Source organism: Leopardus geoffroyi, chromosome E1, assembly GCF_018350155.1.
Source record: "Leopardus geoffroyi isolate Oge1 chromosome E1, O.geoffroyi_Oge1_pat1.0, whole genome shotgun sequence".
Classification (NCBI taxonomy): domain Eukaryota; kingdom Metazoa; phylum Chordata; class Mammalia; order Carnivora; family Felidae; genus Leopardus; species Leopardus geoffroyi.
In genome coordinates, this window is record NC_059330.1 from 35,970,584 (window position 1) to 35,997,541 (window position 26,958).

Consider the following 26,958-nt stretch of genomic DNA (forward strand, 5'->3'; position numbering starts at 1 on the left):
GCCCTTCTATCTAGAAATTCTGGAATCTTCACCACGAGGGTCTTTTCCTTTCTTGATCCTCTCACATCTCATACACCAGCCAATCTGGTCTGCTCTCCTTGCCAAACCTATGCCAAATCACCCCCTTTCCTTCTCTCCGCTGCCACCCCTCCAGCTCACCCCGTCTGGTCATTTTTGCCTCGTCAGCAGCCTCCGTCTGGCCTCCCCGCCCCACTTTTGCCCCCTACAATGCATTCTCCGCAAAGCAGACACAGCGATGTTTAGAAAATGAAAATCATATTATGTCACGCCCTTGCTTGAAAGCCTCCCAAGACTTCGCATTGCGTCGAGACTGCAACTCAAGCGCTCCTGTAAGTAGATGTAGGCAGAGTGGAAGAACCGCACGAGATAAACGTTTGGGGTTGTCACCGTGCGAAGGGAGAGCCCTAGAACAAGGTCCGATGGTAGCAACTACCATGAGAAGGATGACACTCCATCACTCTGAGGAGTCTGAGCTCATGGATGAACTTTGGGTACCTGAGATCCAGTAAAGGAAAAAAAAAAAAAAATCCAAACTCCTTATTTGGGTCCACAAGGCCCATGCTGGTCTGGCCTCCCCGGCTTCTCCCCCTTCCCCTACCTCATCACCTGCCACTCTGGCCTTTCCCTTGCTCACTGGGCTCCAGCCGAGAAAGAGGGAAGATTTCAACCCAGTGCAGAGTTTCCCAGGCCATTCATATGTTTATTCACTCATTCAAACTCATATGTTGTATCCTACTGCCCATCGAGCATCGATCAGATGTGGAGATGGGAGCTACACAGGGGCTTAGAGTCCAGCGGGGGAGATAGAGGGATACAGAGAAGTGTGACAGGAGCCCCGCCTGGGGTACTTGGGAAAGGCTTCCCCGCCTTGAGCGGTGTCTTCAGGGAGGAGTCTAAGTTCACCAAGCGAACACCGGGGTCAGAATTCTTGGCTGAGGGGACGATGTCTGCAAAGGCAATAACCCTGAAACAACACACACTGATCGGGGGCGGGGGGGTGGGTGGTGGTGGGGGATTGGGGAAAAGGGTGGGATGGGTGGATCGAGGACCGTGCTGGGAGATGCGCTTGGACTGGGAAGCAAGGGTCGGGCCATGAATGCACGTGGAAACCTCATTAGGACTTTGGATTTATCTTCTCGGCCACAAGGCCACAGCCAAGAGTTTGAAGCAGAGATGTGCATAATCAGATTTGTGTTTTAGAAAAAGCTCTCTGGCAGCAGCACAGATGGGTGATAGATTGGAGAGAGGACAGACTGGAGTCAGAGAGACCAACTGGTTCCAGAAAGAAATGATGCAGGCCCGAACTAGGGCAGGAGCAGCAAGAGGGCGAGAAGTGGGCACGCTCCTCGTGTACGTGTGGCTGGACTTTTGGTCACGTGGGAGGGAAGGGGGACGGGCAAGAAGGCAGGTATTGATGGGAACACCCAGACCTCGGGCGTGGCTGATTGGGAGGGGGCTGGGACCCCTCCTGACGTGCACAGTCCAAGCAGAAGAGCGGCCTGGAGTCGGGGCGTGTGTTAGGTGTGCGGGCAGAGAGCCTGCTTAAGAGCAGGGAAACCCAATCTGTACTTGGGAACGAACTGTGGATTGAGGGGCCCAGGTGATGCCAAGAGCATCTGTCTTGACAGAGGTCACCAGTCTCCTGGAGATTCTGCCTCTTACCCCCCCCCCCCCGCGCGCGCGCACACACACACACACACACACACACACAAAGGAATGTCTCTAAGTTGGAGCGGAGAGGGGGGAAAGGAGGCAGGGAGCTCTGCAGGGGGAAGGGCTGGTGTGCACCTGCAGAAGTCAGGGAAGGGCAAGGCTAGAGGGGAAAGGGGAGTCCTGGGAACCTGCGAACTGCAGGACCCCCATGCTGACGGAATCCTTGCTTTCACTGGAGCAAGGGGCCTCAGAAATCATCTCACAGATGGGGAAACTGAGGCCCAGATGAGTAGAATGCATTGGCTAAAACTGCCCCCACCCCAAGTCGCTTCATGCTCTGGGTTGGGAAAGTGTAGTCGCTTGGTTTTGATTTATGCACAATCTGCCGATTTCCGTAGAGCCTGGAGGCTCACTCCCCCAGCACACCCACGTGTGTGACAGAGAAGGAGGTAGCCCAGGGTCAAAGGACAGGTGTTTGGGGGAGGCCCCGAGACCTTTGAGGCCCTCCCTTCCCTATCCCTAGAAGAGCGCCACCCTGCAGTCCACTTGAGGACACTGGCTCCTCCTAGCGGCCATAAGGAGCACTGTTCTTGATCCCAGGTCAGCCTGGAGTCCAAGTCCCTGGAGCATGAGACTCAATTCCCTCTGACCAATCTCTAAAATGGGCCCAGTACCGGTTACCAGTCCCTGTCAGATACTCCTGCCTGCCCCTGTACGAGACATTCATTCTTGAGGCCTGACCCCAGCAAGACACTGTCTTCTCCAGGCCACATTCCTTGGCCGTGACGGATGTGTTTCCACGGCTTATGAGGAGGCGCGGGAGACACATCCCACCCCGTCCTACCCAAGTGCTTTTCGCCAGACGAAGAGCCCCTCGAGGGCGGGAACTATCCTTACTTCTCCTTAGGGTCGGACACAGAGCCTCCTGTGTAGCAGGTGTTCAACAAACTTCAGCTGGAACTAAAGCCCACCGCCCACGCAGCCGTCCTGGGACGTTAACACCCCCTGCCCCCATCCACACATTCCCAGGATGGGGCTGTCTACACCTCTGAACCTCTCAGCTTCAGTTCATCGTCAAGTTCTCCCTCTTAAGAAGCTGGTCCCTGGTCCAGCTTGGCTGGAGCCAGCTCCCTCCAAGCTTTAGTGGAGATGGAAAGCGCTTCTAGAACTGCCTCCAGCTTTCTGTTGGGGTCTCTACCTGGCCCCCATCCCTCCAGGCTCTTCTCCTTCCTTCCCCGGCTCTCCACCCCACCTGGGAGGGCGGAGGTGAGTCTGAGCCCCCTCCCCACCCCCCCACCCAGGGCTTCCTCAGCACTTCCGGGAGCCCATCTGTCGCTTTTTTCCATACGGTCTTTTAGAAGCTGAAGATTTTTGCCTATTCCACAGTCCTGGGGCTGGGGACCCGGTGCCATTTGTATGCCTTTCCCTCGCTCTTTCATGTGAAGGGTTGGCTGTGCGTGGCATCCAGTTAGGGTAGAGTCTTCTCATCGCTGCCAGCTGGGGCTGCATTTCTGAGGGAGCAAGAAGGGGCCCATCTGAGGAGGGTGTCCTGCCTGGGGACGGGGGTCGGATGAGGTTATAACGGCAGGTAACATCTGCACAGGCACGGAGGCCCTCTCGTGCACCCCTTCGCAGGGGGAGCCGTGCCCTCCCGCCGCCATCTAGCAGAGGAGAAACCTGCCGCAGAAGCCTTGCTCAAGGTCACAGCACTGGCGAGAGTGACAGAGCGGGGACCCAATCCGGGCCTTCTGATTCCCAAGAATCTCCCTCCCTTCCTGCCAACATATTCTGCACTCTATGTGTCAGGCATTAGACCCTGAGGTCCAGGAAAGCCTGGAAGGCAAGAACCACACACCTGTCACTGTCTCGGAGCATTGTGCCAGCATCAGGCTATGCATGGAGCCCCTGCCGTCCCCCAGACAGTAGCTGTGCCGAAGGAAGGGGGTGGGGGCGACACACAATGACTGCTCTACCTGGGCCACTGCCAAGGAGGCCGCTGAGGACTTAAGCACAAGTTTGAGGTCCTGGGATGCTCAGGACAGTGTCTCCCCCATTCTGTGTGTGTCGGGCGGCAGGGGCACGGGGAGATGGGACAGGGGAGTAATGTCGCCAAAGTGCCTGGAGAGCTAGAACCACAAGCAGGAGGGACCTCCGGCGGCTGCAGTGGGGCCACGGCCAGAAACCCAGTCCAAAGCAGGAAGCGATGAAGAAATACTCTGATTTCTCTCCCCGTCTTCCACCAGTGCCTCCCAGGGGCCTCACCCACCCGGAAGTAGCTGGCAAACGGGTTGGGTTGACGCAGGCCCCAAAGACTGGCCTCCTCGCCTCCGGGGCGAGGGACAGAGAATGGGTCTGGGGATTTGGGGTTAAACCAAGCTGGAGTGTGCTAACGCTCATATGCACGTGGTATTCCCGGAGTCTAACACAGAGTCGGCTACACAGCGGGCATATAAGCATCCTTGTTAAACGAATACGTAGAAGAGGATAGGTAATAAGGCCTATCCAGTGAGGTGTCAGGAGGAGGAAATAATAACCCCTAACATTCGCGGAGTGCCAGTGCTCCCCTAGGGAAACCGCAGACGTGACTAGCGTGGTCTAACGTATGCCTGGACACGGAAGGTACTCATTCGACGTGTTTCCTCCCCCTTTCCCCTCCTGAAGGATTTGGTTCCATCAGGCATAGGCCTGGAGAGCACCTGCCTTGAGCACAGCATGGGCTAAGCACAGGGGACTCAAAGCAATGTGGTCCTAGACTCCAGGATTTGGGGACCAGCAGCAAAGAGGTCAGGTGAAAGGGAGAGAAGGAGCAGGGGACAGAGTCTGGGCGCCCCCACCAGTGGGATCTGGGTGCTGTTGCCAAGGAAGGCCAAGCCACCGCGGGATGGAAGGGTGGAAGCCTCAGGACAGGAAGAGATTGGGCCCCCGCCCATCGCAAAGGCCCCTGGGCCAGTCTCCTGGTGCCTCGTTTCCCTCTTTGCCTCCATCCCACCAGAAGTCCCCCCATGTCACTCTGACTGTTGTCGCTCCTGCCCTGCACACCTCCATTGCCACCTACCTCCCCCCAGCCCCAGCCCTCATCCCCTGCAGCCCTCCCAACCTCCCCCCTCCCGGGGCCTGCTACGCTCTGGACTATGACTGGCAACCCCCCCCCCCCCCTTTATCTCCACCTCTGCCCGGAACACCCCACCCCTCCGGCAGCCTCTCCGGCAGACTTTTCAGTGGAACCTTGTCTTCTCTCATACCTGAATACCATGGGGCTTGGAGGGAAAAGAAGAGTCCTCCTTGACTCCCATTTCTTTCTCCTCCTTCCCTCCTTTAAAAATCCCAGATCTGGGGCGCGCCTGGGTGGCTCAGTCGGTTGAGCGTCGGACTTCGGCTCAGGTCACGATCTCGCGGTCTGTGAGTTCGAGCCCCGCGTCGGGCTCTGTGCTGACAGCTCGGAGCCTGGAGCCTGTTTCAGATTCTGTGTCTCTCCATCTCTCAGCGCCTCCCCTGCTCATGCTCTGTCTCTCTCTGTCTCAGAAATAAACATTAAAAAAACTTTAAAAAAAAAATCCCAGATCCTTTGAAGCTTCTGTGATCCATTTACCTTCTTCCCACCTTGTCCCTAACTGTTCCTTGACCTACCTGCCTGAACCTCGTCCTCGCCAGAAACAATACCCCCCCGGGACAGCTCCAGTTCCAAAAACCACTTCCCAAACCACCACCTCCCGCCCTTCCAGCTGGCTCGCTCGGGTCCGCCTGCAGCCACGCTTCTGCAAGCTCCGTGAGAACTCCTGGTCAGTTACAGCTTTCCCCCTACCCAGCAGCTCTTCCCGACTTCCCCCTTCTTGCCCAGCCTACATTCTCAAGTTCCAGATGCTTCTACCATGCCCCTTCCCCTCCTGGTGTTGCCATAACCCCCCCTGGCAACCCCCTCACCCTGGAGGCAGTCTGCCGTGCACACTCTCCATGCCTGGCCCTTGCTGGAGAGAACCACCCGGTTGAGCACTGCCGCTGGCACTTAATGTCCACAAACGTCACGTGGGCTGGATTCTGCCTGGAAGTCCTGCTCGGTTTCTCTGGTGGTCCTGCGTCTGTTCCACAGGACATCCCATGCCCTCTCGTCTCTCCTCCAGCCTCCCACCCGTCCTCCTCTGCCCTCCTCTCAACTGATGACCTTGCCACATACTTCACTGAGAAGCCATCTGACCTGGCGCTGCCATTTCCCGCCACCAAACCCTAACCCTCGTGCATGTGCGCTGTCCCTTCCTCTCCCTCTCCTCTTGCAATGGCGCCACCTGCACTTACACCCCACCCCCCCTCACCTTTCCAGAGACTCTGCTCCCTCGGTGAACCACCCCGTTCCGAATCCTCATTCTCACCACCAGATCATTTCTGTCGGTCCGCAAACCGGATGGAGGGTCTCCCGTGGGTAGGAAGACCCTAGTCTCCCACCTCGTCCTCCAGCCCCTACCCCAAAGAATTTCTCTTCTCCCCTTTCCAAAACCTTGTTGCCGCACTCGGTTTCCCCTTCCTCGCTTCCCGTTCTAGTTTTTTTCCTCCGTGCTGACAAGGAGGACTTAATGACAACATGACCACAAGAGAATACGACGTGAAAAAAGATAGGACACAATGGTGCCAATTACTCTGACCCCAACTACTTATACATTAAAAATGAAGGGAAGGGGCGCCTGGGTGGCGCAGTCGGTTAAGCGTCCGACTTCAGCCAGGTCACGATCTCGCGGTCCGTGAGTTTGAGCCCCGCGTCGGGCTCTGGGCTGATGGCTCAGAGCCTGGAGCCTGTTTCGGATTCTGTGTCTCCCTCTCTCTCTGCCCCTCCCCCGTTCATGCTCTGTCTCTCTCTGTCCCAAAAATAAATAAACGTTGAAAAAAAAAATTAAAAAAAAAAATAAATAAATAAAAATAAAAATGAAGGGAAGACCAAAAAAAATCTAACAGTGACTATTCAGTGAATGTTGACATTAGAGGCGATTTCTAGTTGCTTTTGTAGGCTTTTCTCTTCCGTTTTCTGCTGTGAACACATATTCCGTTGTTGTTTTTTTTTTTCATTCAAAAATTAAATAGTATACAAAAGAAGAGAAGTCTCCCTCCAGCTGAAAGTCGGTTGTGTTTCTGCCCAAGAATAGATGTCCTTATACCGCCTAATTATCATGACCTTCATCGTCTGTGGTTATTTGTAGCAGTTCAGGGGGCTAACTTTTGTCGTACTTGTGTATAGGCTTCCTCCTTTGTATTATCGTTCTTCTTTATTTAAATTGTACTTTTGAATCAAAGATACATTTGCACACAGCTAAAGAATTCAAGAGTTCCAGAAGGCTGCAAAAGACAAACAGAAGTCCCCATTCCTTCTCTTTCCCCCCAAATTCCTGCTTCCCCAAGGCCAACCCTTGCAATTCTTTGATCTATTTCTCTTGGTGTTTCCCTTTGTGTTTCTAAGTCCACATGCGTATACAACTGCTTGCTGCGTTTTTCAGCTGTAAATATTACTTGCTGTCTTCCTGGTATGGAAGAGGGAGATTTAGCTCACCCACATACACATCATCTTTCCCTTCTCCCATCTTCCCAGAGCTGCCACCTCATATTTTATGAGATCATTAAGGGCTTATCTTATTATGACTATGAAAATGTTACTCACAGCTGAGCCGCGTACTATACTACGATGCTATTTCCTATCTTGGCTCCATTCCCCCTGGAATTAAACTTGCCTCTTTTTTTAACGTGCTTACCTTTCTGTGTGCTCACTGCTAATTAATCCCTACGTTGTCTGACAGTAAATGAAGTCATCTTTCAGTATGTTTCAAACGAAATTTTTTTCTTTGCCACATCCTTCTCGGAACCCTGTTTCCTTCTGTTTCCATCTGGTCTGGGTGCCTTCTGGGGTCCTCTCTAAGCCCCCTTTTGCCTCCTACCTGATCTCCACTTGCTGAATCCTATGTCTCATCTTTAATTTTCTCTCTCTCTCTCTGTCTCTTTTTTTTTTCTTCTCCTGCAACCCATCCTTACATAGCTTCCTGAGAAATAGTGCAGGAAAGGTAAAGTTTTAGGGACCTTGTATCCTGAAAATGTCTTGATTTTAACATCTCATTTGATCAATTGGTTGGGTACAGAATACTAAGTAGGAAACCAGTTTCCCTTAGAATTCGAAAGCATTGCTTCTTTGTATCTAAGTTCCAGCCGGGCTGGTGAGATGTCCATGCCATGTGATTCTAGTTCTCTGTGAGCATCTAGAATCTTTTTGTCTTCCTTGTTCTGAGTGTTCACGGTGATGAGTTTGGGGTCAGTCTTTTTCATTCATTGTGCTCTACCTGGAGGGATCTTTTTTTTTTTTTTTTTAATTTTTTTTAACGTTTATTTATTTTTGAGACAGAGAGAGACAGAGCATGAACGGGGGAGGGTCAGAGAGAGGGAGACACAGAATCTGAAACAGGCTCCAGGCTCTGAGCTGTCAGCACAGAGCCCGACTCGGGGCTCGAACTCACGGACCGTGAAATCATGGCCTGAGCCGAAGTCAGCCGCTTAACCAGCTGAGCCACCCAGGCGCCCCCTGGAGGGATCTTTTAATCTGAAATTCATGTCCTGAAGTTCATGATATTATTTATTCGATTATATCATCCTGTTTTTTCCGTTCTTATTTAGTAGGATGTCAGGCCTGAATTGATTCTCTAATCTTTTCTCTCTTACTATACATCTCTTTATCTTTTTGTTCTATTTTCCGGGAGCAGTTTTGTCTCCCAGTCCCTCCACTGATTTATTTTATTTTATTTTTACCTCAAAAAAATTTTTTTTAATCTCCAAGAGTTTTTGTATGTCTCCAATAATTCCTTCAACAAATACTTGTGGAGAATCTGGTATATGCCAGGCACTATTCTAGGTGATAGGGATATAGCCGTGAACAAAGACAAAAACTGTTGCTCTAGGGGCACCTGGGTGGCTCAGCCGAACTTCAGCTCAGGTTACGATCTCGCGGTTCGTGAGTTCGAGCCCCACATGGGACTCTGTGCTGACAGCTCAGAGCCTGGAGCCTGCTTGGGATTGTGTGTCTCCCTCTCTCTCTCTGCCCCTCCCCTGCTTTCACTCTGTTTCTCTCGCTCTCTTTCTCTCTCAAAAATAAATAAACCTTAAAAAAACAAACAAACAAACAACTTTTGCTCTTCAGACCTTATATTCTACTTCCTTTAACAAAATAAAATCCTTATTGGGGCGCCTGGGTGGTTCAGTCAGGTAAGCAGCCAACTCTTGATTTTGGCTCAGGTTATGATCTCACGGTTCGTGAGTTTGAGCCCCACGTTTCGTATGAATGGAACCATTTAGTGATTCCATTATCACTCTCCTACGCATGGCTTCTTTTACTCAGAATGATGGGTTTTGAGATTCCTTCATACTGTTGCTTGTGTGAGTAATGTCTTCTCATTTCTAAGTAGTATTCCAATGCCTACCACACATTTCTATCTAGTCACCTCTTGCCAGACATTTGAGTTCCTACCAACTTGCGTTTACTAGGAAGAAAGCAGATATGAACACAGGTATACAAGTCTTTGGGTGGACCTAGGTTTTTATTTCTCTTGGGAAGATATCTAGGAATAAAGTTGCTGAATCGTGTAGTTTTAATCATTTTGGTGGATGTACAGTGGTATCTCATTATGGCTTTTTTTTTTTAATTTTTTTTTTTCAACGTTTATTTATTTTTGGGACAGAGAGAGACAGAGCATGAACGGGGGAGGGGCAGAGAGAGAGGGAGACACAGAATCGGAAACAGGCTCCAGGCTCTGAGCCATCAGCCCAGAGCCCGATGCGGGGCTCGAACTCACGGACCACGAGATCGTGACCTGGCTGAAGTCGGACGCTTAACCGACTGTGCCACCCAGGCGCCCCTCATTATGGCTTTTTAAAAAAATATTATTTATTTATTTTGAGCAAGAGAGTGCACACACGTGCTCCCTGACACGGGGCTCGATCCCATGAACCGGGAGACCATGACCTGAGTCAAAATCAAGGGTCAGTCACTTAACCAAATGAGCCACCCAGGCTCCCCTCATTATGGTTTTAACCCACATTTCCTTGATGACTAGTGATATTAAAAAAAAAAAAAATTATGCCTATTCATTTTTGAGAGAGAGAGAGAGAGAGAGAGAGAGACAGAGCACAAAGTGGGGGAGGGACAGAGAGAACAGGGAGACGCAGAATCTGAAGCAGGCTCCAGGCTCTGGGCTGTCAGCACAGAGCCCGATGTGGGGCTTGAACCCACGAAACGGGAGATCATGACCTGAGCCAAAGTCAGACACTTAACCACGCCACCCAGGTGTCCCTGATGACTAGCGATATTGAACGCGTTCTCATGTGCTTGTTAGCTGTGATGAAGTATTTGTTCAAATCTTTTGTCTATTAAAATTTTTTTTAATTGGGCTTCATCGTTATTGAGTTGTAAGAGTTCTTTATATGTACTATATGCAAGTACTTTGTCACGTAAATACCTTGAGATATTTTCTCCCAGTTTGTGGCCTTAAAAAAGCTTCTTTTCATAACAGTGTGTTTTGGGGTGCCTGCATGGCTCAGTTGGTTGAGCGTCAGCCTTTGGTTCAGATCATGATCTCATGGTTTGTGAGTTTGAGTCCCACATCCGGCTGACTGCTGTCAGCGTGGAGCCTGCTTCGAATCCTCTGTCCCACTCTCTCTCTGCCCCTCCCCTGCTGTGTACTCTCTCTCAAAACTAAATAAAACATTAAAAAAATATGTATGTTTTAAAGAGCGTAAGTTTCCATTTTAACCAAGTTCAGTTTATCACATTTTTTTGGTCTATGGCTTGTGTTTTTCCGTTCTATGTAAGAAATTTGTACATAGTCATGCAGATTTTCTCTTGCTTTTCTTCTAGAAGTTTGATGGTTTTATTTTATTTTATTATGATTATTTTTCAGTAGTAGTAGAGCTTCAGCTCGCAACTCCTAGATCAAGAGTTGCACACCCTACAGACTGAGCCAGCCAGGCGCCCCAGTTTGATGGTTTTAGCCTTTGTATCTGGGTCCATGATCTTTTTCAGGATAATGTTTGTGTATTGCATAAGATAAGGGTAAATACTTTTTTTTTTAATGTTTTTATTTATTTTTGAGACAGAGAGAGACAGAGCATGAGCAGGGGAGGGGCAGAGAGAGAGGGAGACACAGAATCTGAAGCAGGCTCCAGGCTCCGAGCTGTCAGCACAGAGCCTGACGCGGGGCTCGAACTCACAGACCGTGAGATCATGACCTGAGCCGATCTTGGATGCTCAACCGACTGAGCCACCCGGGGGGCCCCAAGGGTCAGATACTTTTGCTTCCCCATATAGGTATTCAGTTGCACCAGTGCCAGGTTTTGAAAAGACTATCTCCATTGAATAACCCTGTTAGCTTTGTCAAAAATCAATTGACACAGATGTGTGGGTTTATTTCTAGATTCTCTATTCTGTTCTGTTGAGAGCCAACACCGCATATTCTGTAGTTTTATGGGTAAATGGACACTCAACTTCAAGTGCAGTAAACCTTTCAACTTTGTTCTCTTTTTCAAAATTGTTTGGCCAATTCTAGGTCCTCTGCAATTTCATACAAATTTTAGAATTAGCTTGTTAATTTCTACCACACAAAAAAAAAAAACTTGCTGGAATTTTGGTTAAGATTGCTATGAATCTATAGACCCATGTGGAGAGAACTGACATTTTAACAATATTGAATTTTCCATGAATGTGGTGGGCATTTCTCCATTTATTTAGGTCTTCTTTAATTTCTCTCAGCAATGTTTGTGGTTTTTACTGTATAGATGTTCTTAAATTTATCCCTAAGTATTTCATATTTTTGATGCTATTGTAAATAGCATTTTTAATCTTCAATTTCCAAATGTTCATTGCTGATTTTGCAAACTGACTTTATGTTTCACATCCTTGCTAAGCTCACTTATTGGTTCTAGTAGTTATTTTCTTTTTTTAGGACTTTTTAAAAATTTAAATTCTAGGGGCGCCTGGGTGGCTCAGTCGGTTAAGTGTCTGACTTTGGCTCAGGTCACGATCTCGTACTCCGTGAGTTCAAGCCCCGCGTCGGGCTCTGGGCTGACGGCTCAGAGCCTGGAGCCTGCTTCCGATTCTGTGTCTCCCTCTCTATCTGCCCCTCCCCCGTTCATGCTCTGTCTCTCTCTGTCTCAAAAATAAATAAACGTTAAAAAAAAAATGAAAAAAAAAATGCAAAACCTGAGTCTAATCATGGAAAAAAACAACAGACAAACCCAAAATGAGAAATATGCTTTTTGTTTGTTTTAACATAATAAAATACAAGGAAGGCTGAGGACACTTTTCAGATTAAAAGAGATGAGAGAGACAGGAGAAATAAATACCGTACCTAATATTAGACTGCATCCTGTATGGGGGTGGGTGTGTGTGGAGATTCTACAAAGTTCATTATTGGGTCAATGGATAAAATTGGAACGCAGAGGATACACTTACTTAAATCATGTAAGAGGAGGCCCCTATTCTTAGAAAATACGGAGAGAAGACGGGAGGAGAGAGGGAGAGAACAAATAAAAACAAATGGAGCAAAATGTTAGCAATAGATGAATTTGAATAAAGGACTTATGTGTTCTTCGCATTATTCTTGCAACTTTTCCATATAAGTTTGTATTGTGTCCAAGAGGCCCCGACTCTAAAGCGGGCCCCTTGACTAAATCAGTGCATGACCCTGAATGTATCCCTTCCGGTCTCTAGTCCACGTTTTCTAGTCCAGATGGTTCTAAGGTTCTTTCTGGTTCTGGCAATTGACGTCCCACGACTCAGGGCATTTCCTGGAAGGACTTTGGAAAGATGGCCCCATTTGCTTCCCTCCAGGTCCCTCAGCCCGCCAGTTATCTCACCACTCCAAGATGCTCACCTGTCCTCCTTCACGAGCTGTAAACTTGCCCCAGCCCATCCCTGCCACCGACCGCGCGCCCAGCCACTCTTTCCGGGGCCCTAGGGCCCATCTCCTGGCAAGTTCTAGCATCGGTTCTAGACAGGCACGTGCATGTAACCCCAAGAAACTACAGCCCCCAAAAGGCTTTGCGACAACCCCTCCATGTTTACCACCAGAGAGGAAAGGCTTTTCAGCGCGGGCCAGACACCGAATGGCATTTTGGGAATCGTAGTTCATTTGGGAAGAGCCGGGGAACCGGGGGTCAGGCCTAAAGCCTCCCTTCCCAGAATGCACAGCGCACTCCCCCACCAATCGGAGGCCCGGATCTTGGAAGGGGGGCGGGGAAGAGAAAGAGCTGAGCAGCGCATGCGTGGTACGTGTGGCTGGGGAATTCATGTGGAGGTCAGAGTGGAAGCAGGTGAGAATGGAGGGGAGCGGCTCCGGCCGCGTTCCGTGCGTGTATGCAGCTCCCCGCTGCGTTCTCGTTCACAATTTGGGCGGGGGGGGTGCGTGCATGGGTCCGCCTCGTGTTGGAGGGGAGAGGGTGTGACCCCGGGACCAGCGGGGGTTGCGTCGAGCGAGGAAGGTGTGTATGGGGGCGGGGTGAGGAACAATCCAGAAGCTGTATTAGAAATGGAAAGGTGGGACTGGGTGTCTTGGCCTCGGGAAAGGAAAACAGAAATGCGCGGGGAGTGATCAAGGAAGATTCGGGAGTTGAGGTCTTGCCGGGCGGGAGGGAGGATTTGAATCTGAAGTGGACGACGACGCTGGGGCGGGACATTAAAAAGTTAAGTGCGGGGTGGGGGAGGGCCCTGCCCTGGTGGCCCAGTCCGTTGGTTGTCCGACTTGAGCTCAGGTCATGATCTCGGGGTTCGTGGGTTCAAGCCCCACATGGGCTCTGTGCTATCAGCGCAGAGCCTGGAGCCTGCTCTTGATTCTGTGCCTTCCTCTCTTTCTGCTTCCCCCTCAAATAAATAAACATTAAAAAGAAATTAAGAAAAAAATTAAGTGCGGGAGTAGATTCCAGTTAGGTCAGTCGGGCTCCCGCCCACCCCGCCTCAGCCCCGCCCACCCCGCCTCAGCCCCGCCCTCCCACTTCTTCCAGGGTTCTCCCTTGCAGTGCAGCTATGGAGAGCGTTTTTGCTCCTTTGGTTCTTCTGGTATCTTGGTCCCAGAATGTCGCCCACCTCCCGCTTCCATATTAACAGTGAGGTGTTAAGCTGTGCCTGCCAGGATTAGACCTCCAGGTGCTAATCCTGGTTCCACCACTAAAGAGCTGTGTGATCTTAGTCTCCTCTTGTAACCTTGCTGTGTGCCTCAGTTTCCTCATCTGTAATAACCTACCTCATAGGGGTCGGTGTGAGGATTAAATAATTGCCATTCGAAGACTGCCTCCTGATATAAAAGCTAGCTGTTACTGTTACTTTTGCTGTTGGAATCACCATGTAGCGCATTCTGGGAGTTACTTTTCCAAACCAGAATTGCACAGAACCAACCACAAAGCAAGCCTTTGTCTTGGGGCTTGCTTGCCCAGGAAATGGGAGGGTGGTTTAGTGTGGTGCTGAGTTCTCCGTGGGTGTCAGGCCCACGGCTCATTCCCATTATTGAATCAAGTGCCCCAGTCCCCTAATGGAAAAAAAAATTTTTTTTTAATTTTATTTTTAATTTTTTAAAATTTACATCCAAATTAGTTAGCATATAGTGCAACAATGATTTCAGGAGTAAATTCCTTAGTGCCCCTTACCCATTTAGCCCATCCCGCCTCCCACACCCCCTCCCGTAACCCTCAGTTTGTTTTCCATATTTTTGAGTCTCTTCTGTTTTGTCCCCCTCCCTGTTTTTATATTATTTTTGCTTCCCTTCCCTTATGTTCATCTGTTTTGTCTCTTGAAGTCCTCATATGAGTGAAGTCATATGATGTTTGTCTTTCTCTAATTTCACTTAGCATAATACCCTCCAGTTCCATCCACGTAGTTGCAAATGGCAAGATTTCATTCTTTTTGATTGCCGAGTAATACTCCATTGTGTATATATATACCACGTCTTCTTTATCCATTCATCCGTCAATGGACATTTAGGCTCTTTCCATACTTTGGCTATTGTTGATAGTGCTGCTATAAACATGGGGGTGCATGTGTCCCTTCGAAACAGCACACCTGTATCCCTTGGATAAATGCCTAGTAGTGCAATTGCTTGGTCGTAGGGTAGTTCTATTTTTAGTTTTTTGAGGAACCTCCATACTGTTTTCCACAGTGGCTGCACCAGCTTGCATTCCCAAGAAATGGAAAAAATTTAAGATTTTTTTTTAATGTTTTTATTTCTGAGACAGAGAGAGACAGAGCATGAGCAGGGGAGGGGCAGAGAGAGAGGGAGACACAGAATCGGGAGCAGGCTCCAGGCTCTGAGCTGTCAGCACAGAGCCCGACGCGGGGCTCGAACTCACGGACTGTGAGATCATGACCTGAGCTGAACAGTCGGCCGCCTAACTGCCTGAGCCACCCAGGCGCCCCAGAGATGGAAAAAATTTTAAAGCAGGAGAATTGATAGTACACTTCTCCAAGCTGTAGAGTTATTTATGAGGTGGCCTTCAGTGCGTGATTTTGAGCTTTCAAGAGTGGAGAAATAAATAGCGAGCCCGCCTGGGAAGTGAATATGGTGCCTCAGAGAGGGCTTTCTCTTACGGATTTCCAAATCCGGATCAAGCTGTTTTGTTTTGTCCCCGCCCCCCGCCGTAGGTGTGAGTGGGGTCCAGCAGGAGGCGACATGGCTGCCAAAGTGTTTGAGTCCATCGGCAAGTTCGGCCTGGCCTTAGCCGTGGCAGGAGGAGTGGTGAACTCTGCCTTGTATAATGGTGAGGCTCCGAGGGGGGTGGTGGTGGGTCACTGCCTTTTGCCAGATTTCCATTGGCCTGCGTGGCCCGTGTCACACTTGTGGTGGCGGCGTGTGTGAGACCGAGGGGGGCTCACCTGCCATCCCACACCATACGGTTGCCTTGTCACTAGATCCTCTGCCCTCGTGGCCGCAGGTCCTCTGCGAGCCTTTGTTCACAAAGAGCCTCCCAGACCACGTGCCGGTTGGACATTTCCAGCTACTCTTGTTGGTTTGAAGTGACGCTGCGGCCGAGTGTCGGGGTCTCACGGGAGACCCCGTGGAGAGAGCTTATTGGATCCCTCGGCCGCGTGTGAAGTAACCCAGCGAGGGCTTTAGGCCTTCGGTGACCTTGTCTGGAGCCGGATCTTTGGCTCTGCTGCAATTGGGTTGTTCCAGACAAAATATCTTTTGAGGCCCATCGCCCAGCTTTTAACAGCGCGACAGGGGCTCCCGCTGGCTTTTTGTCTGCTTTCCTGTGCGACCTTAGGCGAGCCATCTCCCCTCCCCACCCCCCCTCCCGCCCCAGGCCTCAGCTTCTTCATTGGTCAAGCAATAGGACGAAACTGGTTTATGTCTAAGACTCCCTCCAACTCCGGTAGTCTCTAGCTTTCCTGATTGGAAAGCGGCGATAGATGGACCTCCCTCGTACGTGACTATCTAGCAAGAGGAGGATAAGTCTAGAGTGAAGATCTTTGGAGCAACTCTGAAGTCTCCTGAGGCAGAGACACAGAGCCGCCGACGAGAAAAGCTTAACTTGGTTTAAACGGCGCCGCTTTATGCTCTGATGTCCGCAGCACAACTGGAGAGTAATCACCGTCACTGATTTCTCTCTGAACCCAGAAATCCTTAAAAACCTGAGAGAAACCGTGCCCTTGGAAAGAGTGGGACCTTCCAAATGTTAGGGGGTCCGTGGCTAGGTTAGGGTGCAGCTTCTGGGAGTACTGGCTTAAATTGGAACCAGGATGGGACGGTAAAGACCTTGGTGAGTTTGGGAACGAAGTTTGGGGAGGTGATTTCCTGGAAACGTGTTGGCGGGTGGGATGGTTAATCGGAACAGCGGCCGCCAGTTTCCAGGGAAAGGATGCTGAGGAATCGATCCTGTTACCAGAGTCCTTGGGAAGACCGTGGGGTGGGAAGGGATGGCTGAGTTCTGGAGCTGCGTGGAAGCCTCTAGAGGCAGAAGTGTGGCAAGATGGGGCCGGGAGAGGGGAGACTTAAAAAAAAAATAACAAGAAAGCACCAAGGAGCTTTCAGAGGTAGGCTTTTTGGTTAAGAGGCGAAGGGATTTTTTTTTCTGTCTTGTTCTCCTTCACTCCTAGTGGACGCTGGGCACAGAGCTGTCATCTTTGACCGGTTCCGTGGAGTGCAGGACATTGTGGTGGGAGAAGGGACTCACTTCCTCATCCCTTGGGTACAGAAACCTATCATCTTTGATTGCCGCTCTCGACCGCGTAACGTGCCAGTTATCACTGGTAGCAAAGGTGAGTCTCAGGGGCGCCTGGGTGGCTCAGTCGGTTACGCGGCCGACTTCGGCTCAGGTCATGATCTCGCGGTCCGTGAGTTCGAGCCCCGCGTCGGGCTCTGTGCTGACAGCTCGGAGCCTGGAGCCTGCCTCGGATTCTGTGTCTCCCTCTCTCTGCCCCTCCCCTGTTCATGCTCTGTCTCTCCCTGTCTCAAAAAGAAATAAAACGTTAAAAGAAAAAATTAAAAAAAAAAAAAGAAAAGAAAAGGTGAGTCTTGCCCGTGGCTCCCATGAGGTAGCGTGTGGAAGGGTTACCGTAGGATCCAGAAGAGGCGGACCTCCCCGAAGAACTCCCTTGTAAATTCCTCCTGGAGAGATTTTAACACGGATTCAGAGAAACGTATATCACACAGACAGCTGTACAAATTTAGGGAGATCCACAAAGATAGACTTCGAGAGTCACGGAGCGCTCCAGTCTTAAAGAATATGCCGGATGTGCCTCTGCTCCGTCAGTCACCTCTTCCGGTCAGTTCTCGTTCCCCAGGGTGACGATGTCAGCCGGTCTCCAGCCATCCCCTGTGCCCTCACAGCCGGCTTCCCCTTGGCCTTGTTCTCCAGGGCCTCTGTCTCCAGCAGTGCTGGCCTCCCACGGGCTGGGGCCGGGTCCCTGAGGGCGGTCTCCTGGTGTCTGGCCTGCCGCTGGGTTCCCAGCGAGCCCCAAACGAATTGCCCTCACCGCTCTCCTGCCGTCCTACCCACAGGGGTGCCCAGGCAGTAAACAGAATAGCAGGGATCTTTCTGCACGGCGAAAGGTGAGGGTCGTGTGGCTGCTGGGTTTATTATCTGGGGAACACTCGAGGCCTTGGGTGCCATTCCCTGGCCGATGTGTGCTTACGGTGACCGTGCCAGGTGTCAGGCTGGGTCGCAGGGTGGGGGTGGTTCGGAGATTTCAGAGGTGACTAAAGCGGGGGCCCCTGGGGGGCTCAATGTCGCTAGGGACGTAGATGTGTGGACAGACAGTTACGGTAAGCGTGGCTTGTCCTGGAGGCAAGGGCGTGGGGTGGAGGCGAGCGGAGAAGAAAACAGCTCGCCCCCACAGGTGGCTGCGCAGGCTCCCGGGAGGACCTTAGCTTGAGCTGGGACTTTAGCGAGAGACCTGTGTCGGGCAGAGGAGGGGACAGGTCAGTTGGCATTTCGCAACCTGGCCTGTAGCTCCCGGCTACGGGGTCTGGCTCGCGTCCTACAAAAGGGAGATCAAAGTGGGGTGGGGTTAACCGAGAAACATAAAATTTTAACTTAAAAGCGTAGCTCTCGGGGCGCCTGGGTGGCTCAGTTGGTTGAGCTTCCGACTTCAGCTCAGGTCACGATCTCACAGTCCGTGAGTTCGAGCCCCGCGTCGGGCTCTGGGCTGATGGCTCAGAGCCTGGAGCCTGCTTCCGATTCTGTGTCTCCCTCTCTCTCTGCCCTTCCCCCATTCATGCTCTGTCTCTCTCTGTCTCAAAAATAAATAAGCGTTAAGGAAAAAAAAATTAAAAAAAAAAAACAAAAAACCGTAGCTCTCAACTTCCCACCTCTCCGGGATTGTGCTTGCTGTTGTGCGGCACCTGTTTGTAAGGACGCGTTACTTACCTGTCTTCAGAAATGTTGATAGGAACTTCCAGAGATCAGGAGTGTGTGCATCTCCCGCTTCCCTGGGTGGCTGGTTCAGAACTTTCCCATGCGTCCGTGTCATTGATGACCGCAAGCAAGCTGACCGTGCTTTCGCCTCGGGCAGGCCTGAGCTGTCAGGGGACATTGTAATTAATGTTGTGCCTCCTGTTGCCCGCCCCCCCCCCCCCCCCCCCCTTCGCCTGGATCAGGTCACGAGAAGCGTGTTCCAGATGAGTCCGATAACCCCTTCCATCTGTTCGCATTTGACCCAGCGCTGTCCTGTCTAATTTCTCCTTCACTTTCCCCTAACGTTCCTGGAAGGCAGATGAAATCACCCCCCCCCCCCCCCCCCCCCCCCATTCTTACAGACCAGGAGATAAGCTGAGATTGGCTAAGGCTGAGGTCACACAGTTAGTAAACAGGACGGGACTGCAGCCCAGGCCTTCGGACTGACTGCCCGTCCAGCCAGAGTGGACTGTCTCTGCTGGGCCCATGATAACCTCTCCAGGGCAGACTCCTGAGTGGGGCCTTGGAAAGGCTTCACGCTAAAACTCTTGGCATTGGCCTGTCTCATTAAAACACGCACTGTTCCACTGTCCCGCGGTACCTGTCACGCAGGTACTCGGAATTGCTTTTATCAGAGGACATTCATTCAGGACAGACTGAGAAGCTGTCCTCCCCAGGAACCTTTAAGAATTCCTGACTCCGGGGCTCTGCTGGGTTCGCTAACCAGGAAGCTGTGCGTAGGGGCCCCTGCCCTCTAGGGTCTTAAAATCAGCAACTTTACGCAGCAATTGTGGCACCCTTGGGGTAGGAGGGGTCACATAGAAGTGGTTTTGATCGCTAACTCCGGCCTTTGTCCCCTACCCTAAGATTTACAGAATGTCAACATCACCCTGCGCATCCTTTTCCGGCCAGTCGCCAGCCAGCTTCCCCGCATCTTCACCAGCATCGGGGAGGACTACGATGAACGGGTGCTACCGTCCATCACGACGGAGATCCTCAAGTCCGTGGTGGTGAGTGACGGGGCCTCAGCCTAGAGTCCGTTCCCCCAGAGATAGACAGGTGCCAGGAAGAGCGCGGTGGCGGGAGGCTTGGGATGTGGCTCGTCCTTTTCCCTCCTGCCCTCTCTGCTTCCTCATCGCCATCCTCACCGGGCCCCCTCTGCCCTCCCTTGGAACCAGGCTCGCTTCGATGCCGGGGAACTGATCACCCAGAGAGAGTTGGTCTCCAGGCAGGTGAGCGATGACCTCACAGAGCGAGCAGCAACCTTTGGGCTCATCCTGGATGACGTGTCCTTGGTAAGATGCTTGGTGGGGGGGGGGGGGGGGGGAGCCTGCGAGGGAGGGGCTGCGGTTCTTGTTCAGGTGCTCGGCCCCATTTCCGGGTGGACGCTAATAGGTCCTGCCTTCCACGAGCCCAGACAGGCGACTTGAAAACGTGGAAACTTCTCGACTGTGAGACGGTCTCCGTGGGTTTGTTTTCAGATGAGAGTTGTTTTCCTTTCCCTCTGCCACACACATACTTCTTTTCCTTTTTCTTTCCTTTTTTTTTTCTTTTCTTTTCTTTTCTTTTCTTTCCTTTTCCTTTTCTTTTCTTTTTCTTTTTTTTCTTCTTTTCTCTTTTCTTTTCTTTCCTTTTCCTTTTCTTTTCTTTTCTTTTTCTTTTTTTTCTTCTTTTCTCTTTTCTTTTCTTTTCTTTCCTTTTCCTTTTCTTTTCTTTTCTTTTTCTTTTTTTTTCTTCTTTTCTCTTTTCTTTTCTTTTCTTTTCTTTCCTTGCCTTTTCTTGCCTTGCCTTTTCCTTTTCCTTTTCCTTTTCCTTTTCCTTTTCCTTTTTCTCTTCCTTTTCCTACTTATTTTTGAGAGAGATTATGATGCCGGGGAGGCACAGAGAGACAGGGAGATAGAGAATCCCAAGTGGACTCCACACCATCAGCGCAGAGCCCGATGAGGGGCTTGAACCCACGAACCGTGAGATTATGACCTTAGCCGAAGTTGGGACGTTCACCCGGCTCAGGCGCCCCCCCACACACTTTCCTTTTGACTTCTAGCCCTACCCGATGGTAGGGTCCCTAACCACTAGGCTTTTCACCTCCTCCAAACTGTGAGTGTTCCCCAGAGCTCCCTGAGAAGTAGTGTCTTGTTAACCCTTTTGGATGCCGGAAGAAGCTGCCTAGCGAGACTAGAGAAGGCTCACAGTTTTTCTCCCTAGTGCACACCTCCCAGCCTGACCCCTTGGGATGTCCTCACATTTAGGGTCTGAAGCTCAGTGAGGTGGGCTCTGGGAACCCCCGGTGAAAGGGGATAGAGCGTGAATGAATGGTTCTGTTCCCCAAAGCCCGGTATGGGGCGCAGGGGACATCTCTGAGGTGTAAGTTATCCTCTCGGGACCGTAGAGTGCGTGTATTTATATGACACCGAATGCCATGACTCAGAAAGCAATACAGGCAGGATAGCATTTCAGATCAAGGAGGGTGATGGGGAAGGGGTCGTGTTTCTAGATGCCCTGGGAAAAATCACTGGGAGTGATTTGTTCGGGTGGCGAGGTAGAGGGTTTCCTGTTCCTTCTCCTGTGCGTCGCTAGGGAAAGGCACCGTTTCCCTCTCGGCGTCTGTGCAGCTGTTTAAACAGTCCTGCTCTCCAGACACCCAGCACTGACCTCGGGGCGCCCCGCTCCCCCTTGTTTCAGTTGCGGGCTCCCTCTGCTGGCGGGATGCCAGGCTGCAGCCATTCCCCTCTAACCCCAGCAGCTCCCACCTACTGTTAACCTAAACGCCTCGCCTGTGAGGCAGTGCTAAGTCAAAACCTAAGGAGAAGCTTGGCGTTCTGCTAGACTTTTAACCACATACTCCATTCGGGGGAAATGCGGGCTGACCACAAGAAACCATATCTAAGAGGTGTGAGGAGAGAATTAGATTTCGGGGGGGGATTTGCTGCCCTCACCTGGCCCTTTTAGAAAGGAACTTTATTCCTTAGTTACACATTTCATTTTAAATTTCTCAGGACCGCGTTTTCTTCCCCGGGCTTTGAACACGAGTCCAGAAATGGAACAGGCAGAGTAGAACAGCTGCAGTTGGAGGAGTGAGGAGCGTTACAAGTTGCGGAAGGCAGCGGGACTAGGATTTACTCTCGAGGAGAAGTGTTGAGCTGCTTATGTTTCTCCCTTTTTTCTCTTTTTTTTTTTTTTTAATCTTTATTTATTTTTGAGAGAGAGAGAGAGAGAGAGAGAGATTGACAGAATGCGAGCTGGGGAGGAACAGAGAGAGAGGGAGACACAGAATCTGAAGCAGGCTCCAGGCTCTGAGCCACCAGCACAGAGCCCGATGCGGGCCTCGAGCTCACGAACCGCAGGTTCGTGATCTGAGCCAAAGTCGGACACTCAACCGACCGAGCCACCCAGGTGCCCCTGCTTTTCCTTTGTTTTTGTTTTTTTTTAATTAAAAAAAAATTTTTTTTTACATTTATTTTTTGAGAGACATGGAGCGACAGAGCACAAGTTGGGGAGGGGCAGAGAGAGAAGGAGACACAGATTCCGAAGCAGGCTCCAGGCTCCGGGCCGTCGGCACAGAGCCCGACGCGGGGCTCGAACTCACAAACCGTGAGATCACGACGGGAGCCGAAGTCGGACGTTCAACCGACCGAGCCCCCCCGGGCGCCCCTCCTTTTTTTAAAAGCAGAGATTGGGAGGGTGGGGGGAGGGGATGAAGCAAATAGAATTTGGTAGCAAAACCAGTGCCATTCTTCCCTTTATTTCTTCCCTTTTAATAAAACGTGGGTTAAATAATAAGTAAGTCGCTCTAGTCTCGGCATTAAGAGTTGAGCTCTGTTCCCACTGTCTTCTGCCGTCATTGCAGACCGTCGCCTCAGCCAAGTCTCGGTTGTACGTGTTCTTAGGGAAGGTCTGTGGGTAGTCCATTGTAAGCCCTCACCCTAAGCAATAGCTTTACCTGCCTTCCCTCCTAAACCCTTTACCAGAAGCGCTCACACATGAGGAATGCCGTGATTCGCGTTCCACCATTTTTCACCCTCTTCCTGTTTGGTGGTTGGGCTGCTGTGCGAAAGACGGGGATGGTTAATCCATAAGCGGAAAGCATCACGCCCTTGAATCCCTGAGAACCGGCTGCCTCCTTCACTCTCAGGGGCTCAGTTTTCCATCTGGCCTCTCTGGGGGCTTCCAACAGGCCACCAAAGGATGGACCCTAGTCGGAGGACGGGGGTCCTAGAACCCGCAGCCTCCTCCCCTTGGGAGGTGGTCACTTGAGTAGGTGCCTTCTGGTGCCCACGGGTGGTTGTCTGCTTCAGATCTCCTCGCCGAGGGCGACAGAATGACGTGCGGGAGCCGTTGAGGCAGCCGAGGCCTCCGGGGTGTGCCCTCGGTTTGGACCCGGATGTGGAGGTGGAAGGGCGTTCTGGCCTCACAGAGGCCTCCAGCTGCTAGAGCCATTCCTGGCCCCTTCCTTCCAGCGGCCACGGGGGCCTCGCGGCAGCGCTGCCTGAACAATCCCACCGCCTCATCTCGCGCTCCCTCTGTCCCCTTAGACGCATCTGACCTTCGGGAAGGAGTTCACAGAAGCAGTAGAGGCCAAACAGGTGGCCCAGCAGGAAGCGGAGAGGGCCAGATTTGTGGTGGAGAAGGTGAGTGTTCAACCAGATGGCAGGGGCCTCTCTCCCCTTTCTCCTGTGCTCAGCCTCCCCGTTTGCTGGGTGGCCTGGAAACTCATCATCTGTCATCTCTTTTTCCGGGATCCTCGGAAGGGGATTGAAGGAACCGCACTCCTACGATTGGTTCCAGAGTCTTTGGGGGCTAGTCAGGGATATGTGAACTTAGGTTCCGAAGTCACCGAAGGGTAATTTTTCTTCCACTTCCCCTAAGATCAAAAACACCCCTCCTACCAATAAAAATGTTTTCTCCTGGAATATTTTCAGCTTCACTGAGAAGTCGTTTTTAACCGTGGTTACACAAGTGAAAGCTGACAGCGAAAAGGATCAAATGTTGGGCCAGATGCACTATCGTCACTGAAGTTTTTTTCCAGCCCTAAGTCCATCCAGATGTGCCAGAGTGTGGTGGGACAGGAGATAGTTGCCTAGCAGCCTGCTCTTCTGGTCTTTGCAGACGTGTATTTATTTCTTGCTGTTGCTTCCCCCCCACCGCTGCTGGTTTTTCTTGGGTTAGTCCTAATCCAAGAACCCTTCGTCCTTTGAATCAAGGTAGAGACATGTATTGGTGGCCAGCGTTTAATTTTAGAGAGTGTAAACTCCACGTGGACGGGAACTTTGTTGCCCGCCCCCCACCCACTAATCTCCAGAGCCTAGAACACGCCTAAGACCATGCCTGGAAATATTAGGTGCTCATTTAACATTTGCTGACACGGTACCCGCCTCCCGTGACCTCGGACAGGTTGTGCCCCGCTGATCGATGTCACCCTGCTAATAACGGGTGGGGAGAGCCTCGGAGATCTCATTCAGTTGGTTGCCTGGGCTCCCGGTCAGGATCCAGCTTAGCTCAGGGGCGACTCTAGGGCCCGTCACGCATACGTGCTGCTCCTCCCCAGCTGCCCTGTTTTCATCAAACAGATCTCATTTGTTTGATGAAAGTCCCTTCGACTTGGGGCTGGAGGGAAAGGTGAGCCTGAGGGTGGGTTCTGCCTTTTTTTTTCTCCCTCCCGTCTTCTGCGGCTTGGATCCTCCTGGCTCAGAGTAAGGTGGCCGGACTGGATTGCCGTTGACGTTAACGAGAATTTTGAAATAAGACAGATACTTGCGCAGCCAACAGAAAGAGAGCCCTGCAACCATGAGAGGTGGCGCTGCATTGCAGGAAAGCGGAGGACTGGGTGCACGTGCCTGTTGACCCCACCTGGAGGGGGAGGAGGAGGAGGAGGGAGATTCCCAGAGTTCCTTCAGGAGCCGGTGAGGGTGCCTCGCCGAGTCCTTCTGAGGCTGCTGCCCGCCGTTCAGCACCCTCAAGTGTGATCCTGGTTCCCCCCCACCCCCCCACTCTCTTAGGCTGAGCAGCAGAAGAAGGCGGCCATCATCTCTGCCGAGGGTGACTCCAAGGCAGCCGAGCTGATCGCCAACTCGCTCGCCACCGCGGGCGACGGCCTCATCGAGCTGCGCAAGCTGGAGGCCGCGGAGGACATCGCCTACCAGCTCTCGCGCTCCCGGAACATCACCTACCTGCCGGCCGGGCAATCCGTGCTCCTGCAGCTGCCCCAGTGAGGCCTGCCCAGCCCGCGCCTCCTCGGGCCGCCTGGGCCACAGCCCCGAGGATTCTGAACACCGCCGTCCTTCTGCCCCTGCCCCAGAAATCACTGTGAAATTTCATGATTGGCTTAAAGTGAAGGAAATAAAGTGGAATCACTTCAGATCTCTAATTACTCTAGCAGACGAAGCTTTCTCATTCTCCCCATTTCCACCCACTTTCTGAGCCACCTCCTTCCCCCAGATTGCCAAGTGCCTACGTAGCCCGGGGCAGAAGAAAGGGCTGTCGTGCACGGCACGGGTCTCCGTGTTTTCCGGCGGTTCCGACACAGGCCCGGCTGAAGAGGTGCCAGGGAGGATCAGAGAGGAAGTAATCTGTCTCTTGCCGTAAGGCTGATGCTCTCGAACTGTGGGGCCGGCGGAAGCAGGTGTGAACAGCTTGAAGAATCTGCCCCTGTGACGGTGGGTGGGCCTAATTCGCTGCCTCCCCTCCAACCCCCCCAGGGTCCTGCAACTGGGACAGGCTTGGACAGCGAGCAAGCGGGCCTGGACTGAGATGTGAGTCCGGCCAAAGGCTTCCTGTCCACCCCCCACCTCGGTGTCTCAGGACACCCGACGGATTCCAGCTTGAAGGATTGCATCCTGCCGGGGGCCGAACGTGCCTGCCAAAGACGTGCATCCTGTGCTCCTGGCTCCCTCGTCCAGAGACTGCCCTTCTCGGGGGCTCTGTGCCTGCGCTTTGAAGGAGGCGACCTTGGGAAGAAAGCGAATGTGTGTAAATTGCCGTCAATAAATGACACCCAGGCCTTCCAGCCCAGTCTTAAAAGGGTTTGTGGTTCTGTTTGTGGGAGCCGTGGGATCAGAACCGAGCATTCTAGAGTTGGCGTGTGCACGTGTGTGCGTCGCCAGCTGGGACAGGCTCTCCAGCGAGGCAGAAAATGCTTCGGTTTCAGAAAGCACCACTTTGGGCTGTGTCCCAGATCCGTCCCCCGCCTGAAATGAGATGAATCTCAAGTCGTGCCAGGTGAGGGGGGTCATGAGATGGGCTCTTCGGAGGCCACGTGGGTGCAGATTAGTTCACTTTTCCCCCGTGGCTTTTGGTACCACCACCCCCCCCCCCCCATTTCTGACTGGGAGCCATAGGCCTGCCCACCAGCCCGTTGGCAGTGGACAGACGTCACGTGCTACGCGCGTGCAGTTGCCTTCCTTGCGCGTGAGTTGGGTTTTTTTATGTTTTTGTGTTCCGATGGCCCCAGGTTGCTCTGAGGTCGGTTTGTATTGCTTACTCTGTTTTGCTTTGATGCAGAAAGGACTTGGCCTTTGAGGGGGCCAACCGGATGTATTTTGGATGGTGGGGAGGGAAAGCCGACCGACCGTTGAGAAACGAGCCAGTGACCCATCCGAAACCCTTCTAGGAACTAGACGCAGAAACAGCAGTGGTGGGGAGCACTCCCGTTCGCTGTGCTTTACCCTCTGCGCTCAGTTTAATCCCTGGGCTCACCACCTGGCCAAGGAGAGCTGTCCAAGAGACCTCGGCAGGCCAGTCTCTGACCTGAATTCCGCATTTCCTCTCCCCCCCCCAACCCCCCCCTCCGCCGCCCCTGCACCTGCTCCCCCTCCTCCCAGGGCCTCCCAGCGGGGGTCTGGTCCTTTCCCGTTCCCCCAGAGCACTCAGACAAGTGTGATGGGCCGGGCTACACCTCCCACCTCCCACCAGAGCCTGGTGATAGCCGCGAAGCTCCCATCTAGCCCAGCTCCCTAGCCCCTGCCCCGGCACCCTCTATCTCAGGGCGTCTCTTCCTATTTCTTTGCTGTAAGAACAGTGAGGCCCGAGAACCATGTGCCTGGACTCAGCGCGACAGAGACGTGAGCAGAGAACATAACTTCTCAATAGCTTCCAGAAGGGCTTCTACTCTGCCGCCTTCCTCCTTTCCTGCTGTTTATTGCTTTGGACACCCTTGGGGGGGGGGGGGTGGCAGGGGCCAGGGGCAGGAGACTCCCTCCTCCCCAGGCCCTTTTTAAAAAGAACAGTTGTGTTTCTTGCACCGGGCGGGAGATTGGGTTTCATCCTCCAGGTGTCTGCAGGGGAGCCCTCCACGGGTCCCCTCTGCCTCGCAGGCCAGCCCTTCTAGCCACGGACAGGCCAGCTTCTTACTGGGTTTGCCTTTGGCCTGCTTGCCGCGGATGATGCCAGTGA

At 52.1% G+C, this 26,958-nt stretch overlaps 1 protein-coding gene across 2 annotated transcripts; it reads left to right on the top strand.

Annotated features, from left to right (window-relative positions):
• The first annotated feature begins 12,891 nt into the window (after positions 1–12,891).
• PHB1 (prohibitin 1) lies at positions 12,892–24,934 on the top strand. 2 transcript variants are annotated; one of them, XM_045488477.1, is made up of 7 exons: positions 12,892–12,999; positions 15,317–15,432; positions 16,772–16,933; positions 19,438–19,580; positions 19,749–19,865; positions 23,103–23,198; positions 24,567–24,934. In XM_045488477.1, the coding sequence occupies exons 2-7, from the start codon at positions 15,345–15,347 to the stop codon at positions 24,777–24,779; spliced, it is 819 nt and encodes a 272-aa protein (XP_045344433.1). In that variant the 5' UTR covers positions 12,892–12,999; positions 15,317–15,344; the 3' UTR covers positions 24,780–24,934. The 2 variants fall into 2 exon arrangements, with proteins under 2 accessions (XP_045344433.1, XP_045344434.1); XM_045488478.1 differs by having other exon boundaries at positions 12,992–13,167.
• The last annotated feature ends 2,024 nt before the right edge of the window (positions 24,935–26,958 follow it).